General features: G+C 47.6%; 1 protein-coding gene across 1 annotated transcript in view; it reads left to right on the top strand.

The window, feature by feature from the left end:
- ANKFN1 (ankyrin repeat and fibronectin type III domain containing 1) overlaps nucleotides 1-13,336 on the top strand; it is a 105,065-nt gene extending 91,729 nt beyond the window's left edge. The window contains exons 16-17 of the mRNA XM_060272003.2: nucleotides 7,708-7,927; nucleotides 12,028-13,336. Of these exons, the coding sequence (XP_060127986.2) occupies nucleotides 7,708-7,927; nucleotides 12,028-12,821 (1,014 nt within the window). The 3' untranslated portion in view covers nucleotides 12,822-13,336. The remainder of the gene's footprint in view (nucleotides 1-7,707; nucleotides 7,928-12,027) is intronic.
- The last annotated feature ends 1,107 nt before the right edge of the window (nucleotides 13,337-14,443 follow it).

A 14,443-nucleotide genomic window follows, 5' to 3' on the forward strand; every position in this document is an offset into this window, starting at 1 on the left:
TAATATGAGCAAAAAAAAAAAGCACCTCAATTTAGGCTGGGTCGTAGCCTTTCTTCTCTTAACGTCACAAGACCCCGCCACCACTCCGACTGTCAGTCTGCAATGAAACATGCGCACCCCGCCAACAACTGTTTCTTTTGACACAGGCGGCCCTGCCGTGAGGTGATGTGAAGCAGCAGCTGGGTTAGGCAGGAGATTTGGGGGACCCATGAAGGTGGCGGGGTGGGAGGCAAACAGATCAGGTATGGTGCATCTTTCGCCAGGAAGCTGTCCTCCCCCAGCAGTGGTGTAGCGCGGGTTGTCAGAGCCCGGAGCCACACAGAGCAGGAGGGAGGGAGGGAAATGGACAGAGAACACATGCACATTCAGCTGCCTAATAGTGTCCACAGGGCCGTCTCTAGGCCTGGGCTGGGTGGCGCAATGCGCCAGGGCGCCTGGCCACCAGGGGGTGCTGCCGCCAGTGTTGGGATGGAGGAGGAGCAGAGGCTTTCTTATTGGGGCTACTGCCGTGTTGTGCCAGGGCGCCACCTCTCAGGGGTGCTCCAGTGAGTGGGGGAGCTGCACGGAGCAAGCGCACCTCACCGCCCACGTGCCCTCCGGAAAGAGCTCCGGCGGCTTCCGAGCCTGGCTCCTCCACAGCGACTCCCTGCTGGAAGAGCCACCAGCAAGCCCCACCAGCAGCACCGCCCTCGCCCGCCTCTTCTTGGGCTGCGGGCGCCGTTGCGGGGAAGCCGGCTGCGAGCCTCCCATCGGCACAGCAGCCAGGGTTCCCTGGACGGCAGCGCTGTGCAGCCGCTTTGGCCAAGGAGGCGGAGACGAACCACAGCTGGCAGCGCCCCCGCCTGTCAGGCCACCCCCTCCAATGGCCCGCTGCGCCTGCCCTGCCTGGCAGAGCGTGAGTCCGGTGTTGCCATTGCCAGTCCTGCTTCTTGCGGCGGGTGAGAAGCAGAAGGCACGGCATGGCAGCGCCAGGGGGGGAGCGGCGCCTCAGAGGTGAATGAGGCGCAGTTGCTAAAACGAAGTGCGCACACACACACGCATGTGGCTCTGGCTTTCCAGCTGGCATGGGGGCGCAGGGGTCACGGCGCTGGATAGGGTTAAGACGGCCCTGAGTGTCCACGTCATCCAGGAGATTGCAGCTGCAGAGATAAGTAAAGAAGAGTCATTCCATGCTCCAGCCTTTTGATTCCCTTCCCCCATAATTTATATTAGCAGATGCTTCTTTTTCATAATAATATTTATTACCGCATGCACACGAAAGCTCATACCAAAATAAAAACTTAGTTGGTCTTTAAGGTGCTACTGAAGGATTTTTTTAATTTATTACCCCAAGTTTTCCATTTTAACCATCCAATTAAGTCCACATTAAATACATTCCAAATTATAATGCAATCAAACTATCCAAATTTTATACCAAATTATAAGTCTTTTGGGTGACTGCCCATGCTCTGAAGTCCAATGCTTCTCGTCACTGAGACAGCTGTGCCTAACTTTATGCCATGTCCCAATTTTCAAGTCCTTCCTTATTCATTTATTCACTTACAGTGGTGCCTCGACTTACAAATTTAATCCGTTCCGAAGACAGCTTCGTAGGTTGAAAAATTCGTAAGTCGAAAAGCGCCACTGGAAACGCGATTTCCCATAGGAATGCATTGGAAACTGAAAAATTCGTAAGTCGAAGCAACCACATCTAAAAATTCGAAGTCGAAACAACCCTATCTAAAACCGCCGCGGTTTCTTTTCGGATGTCGAGAAATTTGTAAGCGTGCGGCCATTTGCCCCACTCGTAAGTTGATAAATTCGGTTGTTGGGTCGTTTGTAAGTCGAGGTACCACTGTATGTTTTTAGTGCTGAAGTTAATACTTCAAAAAGTATTAGCTCTTGGGCGCAGATGCTTAACATTGGCCCACCTCTCACACGTACCTTCAGCATAAGTCTGAATCACTTTTAATTTGTGTATATGAATCTGATTATACCAAATCCACATGTCCCCAAATCATCACCTGTAACATCCTCATTTCAACAGATACGTATTCCCCCTCTAACGGTGAACCTGAACTACCCCAGTAGGTTTACAGCCATAGTTGCCAGCCACCATTTTCACTCCTGATTTCAGAAAACATAGCAGCAAGTAAGAGAGGTGAACAGCTGGCTGTGTGTAAATTTGTAATTTGTTATTGCAAGAAGAAGAAGAAGAAGAAGAAGAAGAAGAAGAAGAAGAAGAAGAAGAAGAAGAAGAAGAAGAAGAACCACCAAACATGCCAACAATCATTACAAAATGTGAAAGCCGTATGTACCGTAGAAGGTTAGGAGTCACCAGGCCCGTCCTAGCCATAGAGGCTAGTGGCGCGGAGAACCACGCGCCGGGCACTGGAGGGCGCTGGAAGGGCACCAAGTGAGCGCAGGGTTCCGGCGATCTGGCCAGGACTGCGCTCCACTAGCTGACAGGCTGCACTGCGTCTCTCTCCTTCTCCGAGAACTCCGCGCTGCGCCTCCTTCTCGTTTCCCCAGCGCTGGGTTCCGCTCAGTTGAGCTTCGCCACCAGTGCGCGCACAGCGCCCAAGCAGCTCTTGCTGGTCCTGCGGTGCGCGCGCTGGTGGCGAAGCTTGACTGAGCGGAACCCAGCGCTGGGGAAATGAGAAGGAGGCGCAGCGCGGAGTCCTCGGAGGTGGCCTCCCGCTGCTGCCGCGGTCTGCTTGGCACTCCCGGGCCCTTGGAGAGGCTCTGGAAGGGGGCTCTGGAGGGACCTAGCGCCAGGGCGCTGGATGGGCTTCAGACGGCCCTGGGAGTCACAATTCTCACAAAGCATGATTTATAGGGACATTGAGAATTAAAAAAAAATGAAATAGAAAATATTAAGGATTCAAACAAAGGGGTCTGTTGTGGCCTCAGCTTAGTACTTCTTAGAGAAGACAGTGGCTCAGGCTTTAGGTTTCGTGATTGTTCATAATGGATGAAAATGTAGCAGAGCCTTTCAGACCACAGTGTTTTGTACCGAATTATTGTGACAGTGTGTTAGACTTGTCAGGTTCCTTCCCAAACTAAAACCAGCTGTATTCCACCTATTGGGGGGGGGCTTTCGGCCCAGCACATACCGCAATCTTCAGCGGCGACCGCAAAACCACAAGAGCATTTGTATGATCCTAGATCTGAGACAGTGCTGAAGTCACTACACAAACCAAACATTGTAAAGAGCAAAGGGAGTCCATAAAAGCTGTTCTGAAATGGGAGCTGGAGAGAAACCAGAAAGTAAAAAATTATACGCCGTAGATAAGGTATGTTGTGTCTGAAACAGGCTGTTGGGCAGCGAGAAAAGGGGTATTTCAGGATTGACCCAAGCTAAGCTAAATATCTGGAGCTGAAATGGCAATTAAGTTATAATTTATATGTACAGTAATGTGTCGGGCACTCTGTGAGAAGCATGGCTCGTATGACTGGGCTATTAGCATAATGTTCCTTTAGAGCTGTGTTGGTGACAGAAACAAGGGTCCATACTTAAGCTTCATTAAATATATTGGGTCAGACTGGGTAACAATCAGACAGGGATGGGAGGAGTTACTGTGAATAATACAGGTGAAACTCGGAAAATTAAGTCTTTTTAAAGGTCTTTAAGGTGCTGCTGGAAGGAATTTTTTTATTTTGTTTTGGAAAATTAGAATATCGTCGAAAAGTGCATTTATTTCAGTAATGCAACTTATTTTATTTTTATTTTTATTTTTACAAATGCTTTCTTTTGGAAATTCCACAGTCGTAAAACAAATAGTTACAATAATACAAAAATAAACATCGCTATTACATTTCATTAATTACATTCCATTTCTCATTGACCCGCCTAACGACAAATAATTACAATTACAACAAATAAAGGCTTGACATATCTTGCTTTGCATGTCATGCATCTATCTCATATATTGGTTTCACCTTTTAAGTTGCATTACTGAAATAAATGCACTTTTCGACAATATTCTGATTTTCCGAGTTTCACCTATATGCCCATCTAAACAATCCACCCAGAGGGATCTGAAAAAGGATGGCAACTCCCCATTATTTATCTCTTAAACACACACACACACACACACACACACACACACACACACACACTTAATCACCGAACCAAATGCTTGCTCAGCACTGGGCCAGTTCATTCACACAGCTGTTGTCTTGAAAAACAGCAGCCCACTACGGGGCTGTAGGGATGCCCGTTCCCTCTGGCCAATCCCTACTGGTCTTCTGGACTTCACATATCCCAATATGTGCTCTGATTTTGTTTCCGAGGGGTTAGGAAATCCAGAAATGTTGAGCAGCTCCCAAGAATCTCTCCTTAATTTCTTCCCTGTGGTGCTATGATTTGGTGATTTTTCCATGATGCTGGAACACAGATAGTACCGTTTGCAGGACAGTCTTACTCGTCCTGAAGGACTTGAGTTAGAAGTTTGTGGGGGAGGTGATCTGTCGTCTTCTTTGGCGGTCACTCATAGCCAAGTAAGATTGTCTTCCATAAACACGGTTTTAACAGTGAGTCTGTAAGTGACTGTGGAGGCCAATTCTGGATCCACACGTCCTTCCACAGTGGGGACATAGGTTTCCGGGCGGGAGTTGATCACGGTGAGGGTTTGCAAGCGTGCCTTCCTCTTAGCATGTTTCTCCCTTTCGCCCTGAGTTTGAGTGTCTTCAAAGCCCACGACACCTTTGGTCAAGGCTGTTCTCCAATTGGAGCGCTCGCAGGCCAGTGTTTCCCAGTTGTCAGTGTTTATACTACATTTTTGATTTACATTTACATTTACATTTTGATCTGTAAGGGATATAGGGCCAAGTATCTGAGACTTTAAAAGACATAACCTCACAAAGCGTGGTTTGTTTCTGGTGGTATGCACCAGTATGCAGTACCAGCACCTCCCCCCCCCAAAAAAAAACAATCAAAGCTTGGAGCTTCCTTCCTAAAACCCAGGAAGCTAATGTTCTGGCAGGGTATGAGAGCTCTCCCTTGGTGAGTACTGGAACCTTTTTTCGGGGGGGTGGGGGTGGGGCACTGACCTATATACTATGTTCAGGCAGGGAGCAAAACCCCAAAGAAAGATTTTGTTGGTTTGTTCCCACTTTGGGAGGGAAAAAGCCCCTTCTGCCGTAGAAGGAGGGGGGTTGTGGGCACCCCGAGGCATTCACGTGCTGGGGGAATGGTCACCATTCCTCCCCCCAGCCCAATTGGCTGGCTCCAGGACGTGGCGCTCCCTTGGCGCGTCCAATCCAGATGTTCCAAGGGGGCATGGCTCGCTGATTTAAGCGAGCGCGGCCAGGAGTCTGCCTCTCTTACCTTGACCCCCAGCTGCTTTGTTTTCCCGCCCACCCTCCCTTTAGGCAGGGCTCTCCTTTGACATTGCTGCGGACCTTGCTTGGTCGCCGTTGAGGGGCCTGGTAGGAATTTTTCCCACTTGGCAAATTGGCTCAGGCCTTGTGGTTTTCGCCTACCTCGTAGCAACTCGTCACAACTTTGGTTTTTGGCGGTAGGCATTGGATTATCTCTGAAAGGGTACAGGTGGTGGGGGGAGGTTGCTGCCATCACCTCCCCCAAAATGCTGAAGGGTACTCCCTTAAGGAGTCCGGGGGTGTGGCCATGTCCAAAGCCGTGGTAGGTGAGGGCCTAAGGCACGCCCCCTGGCGGTGGCCCCAGGGTGAGTTCCTAGTTGATCTGCATCACAGGGTTCACCCAATGGTGGTTAACCCTTCACAGACTGCCAGCAGAGCAGGCTGGAGTTGGATGTAGACGGTTAGATCCAATGCCTAAGCCAATACACCCGTAATCAATAAAGTTGTGGCCTGCGTCTTTATTTATTCCAGGAAGGATCGGGGTATCGCCACACAACAGAATAGCAAGGGAACAGGATGCTTAACCCTTTCCACCACCCCACTGCTTCCCCACTAGAGTTCAACCCTCAAATACACTGGTCCCCTTCCATGAGCTCCAAATGTACTTTCTCCCTTATGAAACCCCTTCTGGAACCTCATAAGGAGGGGAAACAGTTTAAGGAGAAAGATTTTCAGAGGGGAAAGCACATCTTTTCTCCACCCCTCCCTTCTCCACTTCTATCCCCCCCCCCAAAAAATGACTAGGCACCTAACAAAATTGATGGTCCATATTTTGCTTCCTTCTGACAATTAGTTCTATCCCAGCAGAGCATCCTTTTGGGTCTGTGTGTTCTACCATAGTAGCAGCCTAGGGGCACTCTTCAAAGACAGCACAAGGTAGAGCAGGGGTAAGGGACTTGTGGCCCTCCATATATTGTTGGAGCTACATGACAGAAGCCATGGGTTCCCTTTCCCTGATGCAGAGGAAATAATAAGTATATAAGTATAGTCCACAGAAGTCTAGTGTCCAGATCAAGGGAATTAATAGTACCACTCTATTCTGCCTTGGTCAGACCACATCTGGAATACTGTGTCCAATTCTGGGCACCACAGTTTAGGAAGGATGTTGAGCCTTATGAGGAACACTTGAAGGAGATGAAAAAGAGGAGACTGAGAGGAGATTTCATAGCCATCTTCAAATACAGTGGTACCTCGGTTTATGAACACAATTGGTTCTGGAAGTCTGTTCATAAACTGAAGCATTCATAAACTGAAGCGAACTTCCCCATTGAAAGTAATGGAAAGTGGATTCATCTGTTCCAGATGGTCCGCGGAGTACTTAAACTGAAGCGTTCATAAACTGAAGCGAACTTCCCCATTGGAAGTAATGGAAAGTGGATTCATCCGTTCCAGACGGATCTGTGGAGTACTCAACCTGAAGCGTACTTAACCCGAAGCGTGGGTGTAATTGGTTACACAATTGGTTCTGGAAGTCTGTTCATAAACTGAAGCGTTCATAAACTGAAGCGAACTTTCCCATTGAAAGTAATGGAAAGTGAATTAATCTGTTCCAGATGGGTCCGCGGTGTTCGTAAACCGAAAATTTGTAAACCGAGGTTTTCGTAAACTGAGGTTCCACTGTATATTAAGGGCTGCGCATGAAAAATTGATCAGGCTTATTTTCTCCTGCTCTGGAGGGTAGGACTCGAACCAATGGCCTCAAGTTAAAAGAAAGGAGATTCCAACTAAACGTACAGAAAAACTTTCTGAAAGGAAGAGCTGTTTGACCATGGGACAGTCTCCCTTGGGAGGTGGTGGACTCTCCTTCCTTGGAGGATTTTAAACAGAGGTTGGGTGGCCATCTGTCATGGATGCTTTAGCTGAGATTCCTGCATTGCAGGGGGTTTGATTAGAAGACCCTTGGGGTCCCTTCTAGCCCTATGATTCTCTGAGTAACAGCAACAACAATTTTATTATTTATACCCAGCCATCTGACTGGGTTCCCCTAGCCACACTGGGCATGGCTGTAGTAAAGAATCGGGAATGTTAGAGAATCGTGAATTGTTCTCGCCAAGTCCCAGCAAGAAAGAAAAGCTGCACCTTTCTTGCCAGAAGAAGTTGGCAAAAATCGCCCTCTGTCAGAGAATTGATGGCTGAGGCACAGCAATAATTCTGGGAGTACAAGAAGACTATTCATCTCAGAAATCAGGGGAGGCTGAACCACATCAATGACAGATTTCCTTACCCCCTTTAAAGCTATAGGAACTGTCAGTCATCATTACACTTCTCTTGTAATTAACAATGAGGTATCTATTTAAACTTGTCATACATAAACCCTACGTTTTTTACATCTTCTTCACATAGCAAATCGATGAGATCTGGCGTGAAATGAGATGGATCAATGAAGCACTGCAATACGCACGGTATAGACAGCCGCCTGCCGGCTTGCTGGTAGCAAAGATTGTGGATCTGTCAGAAGAACCCATCCAAAAGAAGATAAGTTCAACATCCTCTCACCTCGATTGTCTTCCATCCCCACCACCCTCGCCAGAGATGGAGACCCACCGGAGAAAAGTCTTGAGCGGTAAGGGGAAAGCATTTTACTCCCCTTCGGTCTAGGCAAGAACAAGGCACAATTCTCCACCACTTCTGATTCAGAAGCACGTGGGCATCGTAGGTTATGACTTGCCCAGCGACCATAAGGTTGCCTGTGTTTATATTTGCCACAGGCAAATGGCTAAAAGCAGAGTGAGGAAGCCTGCTTTTGGCCATTTGCAAACACAGTGATAGAATACTGAGATCCAATCCACATAGTACATCTGTCATGTAGCTCACACGCCAACACCAGCCGCAGCTGTACCATTTTGGGAGGGTCCATCACACAAATGCTTCCTATTACACAGTGAGGTTGTCCATTCCATGTCACTGGCGGGGAATGAGGAAACTGATGGGCACTTTTCACATGGTGAGTTCTGTTAAATGATACAGGTCGGGAGTGCAAAACTTGCCACAGAGATGTCAAGATGCCTGTGGAGATGGCTAAATAATCTCAGGGCCAACTATTTACATTGACTTCCAGCTCAATGTTGGCCTTCTTCATCCGGGAAGTAGAATTCTGCTTTGTCTTCTGGTATGTTGCAGCTCAGAGCTTAAGGTTCCATGGATAAATTTAAAATAAAAATAAAAATGGGAGGGAGAGTTGTGGGTACATTTTCCTTCCAGCCTTTGACGCCTCTCCTGTCTTCAAATCACCTCTCTGCTCCTCTGACTTCCTCTTGCAGTTTGGACAGGTGGCTTCCCTGCAGCATAGGTCTGGTGGTTTAGTTTAGCTGGCATTCTTCAATTGCAATTGGATGGTTTGTGCAAGGGAACAACATCTTTACAAAAAATCAATTTAAGCAAGGCTAGTAACACCAGGCGATTTTCACCATAGCTGCCAAGTTTTCCCTTTTCTCGCGAGGAAGCCTATTTAGCATAATGGAAAATCCCTTTAAAAAAGGGATAACTTGGCAGCTATGATTTTCACTGAACTAAAGATTATCTAATGTTACGATGAAAATAGGAATTTCTGGCTAATTGGAAGAACAGGCAGCAGAGCTCAGAGCAATGAAAAAATGGATCCCAGGACACAAATGGTTATAAAGAGATGAGCCTCAGGAACAAGAAGGCCAGAACTAAGAAGTAACCTTTGGATCTGTGCTCTGCTGCCTCTTGTGGTTATCCAGTCAGAACTAAAGACTTCCCATGTCAATGATGTTCTCTCAGGCTCCAGGATGACTCCATCAGCCCAGATGGTACATTGGCGTCTGCTGACCTGAATGGATGAATTTGTCCCTTTCAGTTTCTTTCAGGGACCAGCTGCCGAACTTATGCCCTGCTAGTTTCAATGGGTCTACTCTAAACAAGTCAAAATCTGTATACTAGCCGTCATGAATACACCATTTTAGCTAATACCGTATTGGCCCAAACGTAAGCTGCACCCGAATATAAGCCGCACCTTTTGAAATGGGGGGGGGGGCTGAAGATAAGCTGCTCTTTAACTTTTCATGGTTGGAATTTAGAGAAAAAGTGAGGCTTATATTCAGGCCAATATGGTAATTTGAATTTCAAGTGCTTTCCACTTGTTGGCAGCTAAGTCAACCTAGATAGCTCCTCTCTTGAAGACTGTCTCTGTAGGCTATACTTAAGAAAAGATAGAAAGCTAAGAGCCCACTTTAGTAATCATCTTCTTATCGATATACTCCTAATAACCCTTTTACCTTAAAAGTTAAGGATTACCCAAGATAATGCCTTGGCAACCAAATATGGAACATAAGGAGAGACTTGCCCAGACTTGCTCCAGCAGGAAGCAACATATCCGAGGTGAGTTTGGAGATAGCAGAAAGGAAAGCTAATTAATTGGCTTACCCCTTTGAAGTTGCGTGGTCAAGAATCTGCAGCAAGGATAGCCAACATGTTGCCCTCAAAATGCACTACAACACCCAGCAGCAGCAGCCAGTATGGGCAGTTGTCAGGAATTGTGGGAGATGTAGTCCAAAACATTTGGAACCACATTGGCTATCCCTGCTGTAGTTTGTACAGGCCCAACTTAGTACCGCGCCAAATATTTCTCCATGACAAAAAGAAACAGAAAAATATTCAGAAACTGAATATATAAGATAGCTGTGAATTTCCAACTTATGGGGAAAGAGAGGGTAATAATGTCCACATTGATGTAAAGAAATGTTCACCTCTGATCTAAACTCTAGGGTCTGACGGTTCCAGAAACAGTCCACAAGTTTCTTTGGGGAAGCCGTTCAAATACTTGAGGTGATTTATGCTGCAGCAAGCCTGGATTTGCCACAGAGTATGCAAGGAACAAGAAGCCACAGCCAATCACATCTCCCTGACCCCCCCCCCAAAAATACCTATATGATACATGTATCTACAAGCATGTACTTACCCCATTTGCAGTGTGCACTTTTAATAATAATAATAATAATAATAATAATAATAATAATAATAATAATAATTTATTATTTATACCCCACCCATCTGGCCGGGTTCCCCCAGCCACTCTGGGCAGCTTCCAACAAAACATTAAAATACAGAAATCCATCAAACATTAAAAGCTTCCCTAAACATTCATTTTAAGTGAATATTTCAAACACTAAAGCACAGTGGTGTGCCGCAGGTACACTTACAGGAGAGTTTGAAGGATTTGGCGGAAGCCCATTACATTAGATAGATCCCATTGCCAGTTTCCCTACACCATTGTGACTTGAGGTTTTTGCCAGTGGAGTGCTACACTGGCATAGATCCCTACTGTTGGCACAATTCCCGGATGCAGAGTCATGGACATAATGGGAGGGTGACAAAGGAAGGTCAGAATGACACCAAATCCAATATGAATCCAATATCCATTATGAAATTAAATACTGCTTTTTTATATTAAATACAGGGTAGGATAGGTAGCACACTTCTCATCAAATTCTTAAGCACCTCCCCTTTTAGAGTTCGTTAGGCGATATTGTGTGGCACCACAGGACGTCCCATCCATGCATTGTTTCAAAAGGAATTCAATTTAAATTGGTGTGTTTTTGTTTTTTTTGTAAAACCCAATTTACAAGAGACCGATAAATGCAAATTATGCAAAATCCAACCAACCCATAATTGCTTTTCACTAAGTGCTATCAACTTAGTTGCCTTGGCGTTCGTGGAAACTAGAGCATGGGATCTGTCTTAATATCAGTGCTTTTTTTTTCTTTAAAAAATGTTTAAGGGTACTCTCATTTTCCTACTCATATTGAAATACTGCCCCTCAATGTGGCCAAACTTAGATTCACAAACTGTTTAGGCATATGCTACCCCTGTGTACCCCCAGAAAAAGCACTGCTTAATATCATCTGTAATAAAGCATAGCACATTTCAAAGGAGAAATTATATGGTCTTCTCTTCAGACTAGGTAAAGGTAAAGGACCCCTGAACAGTTAAGTCTAACCGAAGGCGACTATGGGGTCGCGGCGCTCATCTTGCTTTCAGGCCGAGGGAGCCAGAGTTTGTTCACAGACAGCTTTCCTGGTCATGTGGCCAGCATGACTAAACCTCTTCTGCACAACGGAACACCATGACGGAAACCAGAGTGCATGGAAACACCATTTACCTTCCCGCCGCAGCGGTACCTATTTATCTACTTGCACCTGTATGCTTTCGGACTGCTAGGTTGGCAGGAGCTGGGACAGAGCAACGGGAGCTCAGCCTGTCGCAGGGATTCGAACCGCTGACCTTCTGATCGGTACACCCAAGAGGCTCTGTGGTTTAGACCACAGTGCCACCTGCGTCCCCCCTTGTTCAGACTACAAGCATTCTAGAACTAGCTAGTATCACTCCTGACCAATTACTGCATCTAATGTACGTACAGTCGTACCTTGGTTTTCAAACAGAATGTGTTCCAAAAGTCCGTTCGACTTCCAAAACGTTTGGAAACCAAGGCGCAGCTTCCAGTTGGCTGCAGGAGCGTCAATCAGAAGCCACGCCGGTCGTTTGGCTGCCAACGCAAAGTCCACAAACCGGAATGCCTACTTCCGGGTTTGCAGCGTTCAAGTTCCAATTTGTTTGTGAACTAAGGTATTCGGAAACCAAGGTACGACTGTATTGGGTGTACAGCCTGCCAGTGGCTAATCAGTCTCCTCCTCTTGTTTGTAGACTCCCAGCCGTACTCGGATGAAGAAGGCTGCTCAGAAGTTTTCCTTCCAACCGACAGCGACTATGACTCTAGCGATGCTTTGAGCCCAAGGGAGCTGGATTTGGTCTATTCGTCCTCGCAGGACATATCCCACCAGGCTGTGAGCTGCTTGAGCGGCAGTGCACCAGATGTTCTCCAGATCCACGACATCAAGCCTTGCTTGACTCCAAAACAGAACCTGAGAGGGGGTGGCACCTTGGAGGGCGACGTCGATCAGACCAAGGAGCACCTGCAAAGCCTGTCGCTGGGAGGAGGGCTTTCGCCGAAATGCACCGAAAAGTCTGCCACCTTGAGGCAACCCTTGAGCTTCTTGGGCAAGAAGAAGCACGGGAAGCACCAGCACTCCAGCTACTTCAGCCGGCACCATCGCTGGCTCCGTGTGCACAGTGAGAGCCAGTCCATCTCCCTCTCCGAGGGTCTGTATACTCAGCATCTCACACGAGCTATGGAGTTCTCGCAAGAGCCTACCTCTGGCAGTGAGCAGATAAGCATCTCCATCGACTGTCCGCGCAGCACGTTCTTACCTCACGCTACGAGCCTCCCGGAAGAAGGCAAAGGCAAATACCAGGAACTGAGGCCGAGTATCCGTAGGATATATGTGGAGCAGTACGGCACCAGCGAGGATGGTAAATCCTGGGCGCTAGGCAGCCGGCCGGTGGAACAGGAAGATTTGCACATTTCCACAGGCCAGCGAATGGTTCCAGAAGATCAGTCCAGTTCCAACACCGCTGAGGTATACAGCAGCGATCTTTAAGGGTGCAGTCCGCGCAGTGGCTCCGTTCCCCCTCAATACTGCCTTCAGAATGCGATCGCAATTGTTGCAAATGGAGGAAGAGAGAGATCTCGCTTCGAAGGAACCGTTGCATTCTTGTCTTTGCCAGATGCTGTTCAGAGTTACCATGCATTTCTGAGGTGCAGCATGAAAAAGGGGTTTGTCTCTTGGAAACATGCATGCCTGTGTAACCATCTTGAAAACAGGGAGGCTGACCCCGGACTGTTAAGAGTTTTTCTGTGCTTTTAATAGGGCAGAAAAGGCTGGTTTGGAGAATGAAACTGTGCCAACGGTGCAGCCGATTGGTGCTATGAAGTGGCACACCAAGGGAATGGGGATAAAGAGGGTACCCATTTTGAGCTGGGGGGGGATATATGTTCTGCCTTCAGTGTGCCCCCATAGGGTGGGTGGGAGGAATGACACACAAAGATCTCCCCAAACGTTCATTGGGAAAGGTAGTAGTTTGGGGAGAGGGCAATAAAACTGTCACACAAAGCATTCCTGTTTCAACTACGGTAAGCCCTAACTTTTGATATTTGCATGTCTGGGAGCAGCTTTAGAGGGAGAGGAATTCCTTCAGGTCATAGCTACTCTACGGTGTTCAGCTAGCTGCTCCTGCAGATGATTTTCTCTACCTTACAAGTCTCCCATTCCCAAAGGTCTTTGTGGGGAACCAGGACAGTTAAAAACGATACAGAATTGAAAGAGGTTTGCGATCTACATATTGCTTCTGCAATGGGGTAGAATTGGCAGTTCTGTTTGCGTGCCGAGGTACCAAGACATCCCCCCAATAACTCACACTTCACACAATATTTTATGTTTAAGGTTTTGGGCATTAATTTGGCCACAACTTTATTTAAATGCAACTGATGTGAGTGGTTGCTTAGGCATTGGTTCCAGCCATCTGTCCCTTGCCTGGGACAGATCTGACTCCCGCTAGCCTAGTAGGGGAGCCAGTAGGTGAGCACCCTCTGAGAGAGGTCGGGGCAGGGGCCCACGCCCTTGACCTCATCCCTCAGATGCTCCCCGAGGCTCATGCACGGCCCTGCCCCCTAGCGGGGATAAATGGACAAACATGTGGAGCCCCAGGATTCCTTTAACGGAATACCCCTAAAGGCAGCAGCAACCATGAGGGGCAGGCCCAGCCAAAATCCGTACCCCTCCACCATTCAATTTGAACCAATGCCTAACCGCCAACCTCACAAGTTGTGACTTACTGCAACGTGGTAGGCAAAGCCACCTGGCACCAGCCAATCAGCCAAGTGGGCAAATTCCTACCAGGCCCCTGATCCAAAACAGGCGCCCCCATGACAGGCGCAGCAAGGTCAAAGCAAAGAACGCCTAACATTAGAGGAGGGCGGGCGGGAGATTCGTTGCGAGCAGCAAAAGTGGAACTGAAAGCTGCTCGCTTAAGCATATAGGGCTAAAGCTGTCACTCATTCATTTGCTACATGCAAAATTCCCCAGCAACAGCACACCCACCAATCACACATGTGGCCATCCAAACTGACCCGCCTCACCAAGTCTTGTTAACCCTTCCGCAACCCATGTTCTCCTTTGAGGGGAGAACCTGCTTTGTAGGATGCCTGCGAGCGTCTCCTTTG

The sequence above is a fragment of the Zootoca vivipara genome, chromosome 2 (genome assembly GCF_965207765.1).
Source record: "Zootoca vivipara chromosome 2, rZooViv2.hap1.1, whole genome shotgun sequence".
Taxonomy (NCBI): Eukaryota; Metazoa; Chordata; class Lepidosauria; order Squamata; family Lacertidae; genus Zootoca; species Zootoca vivipara.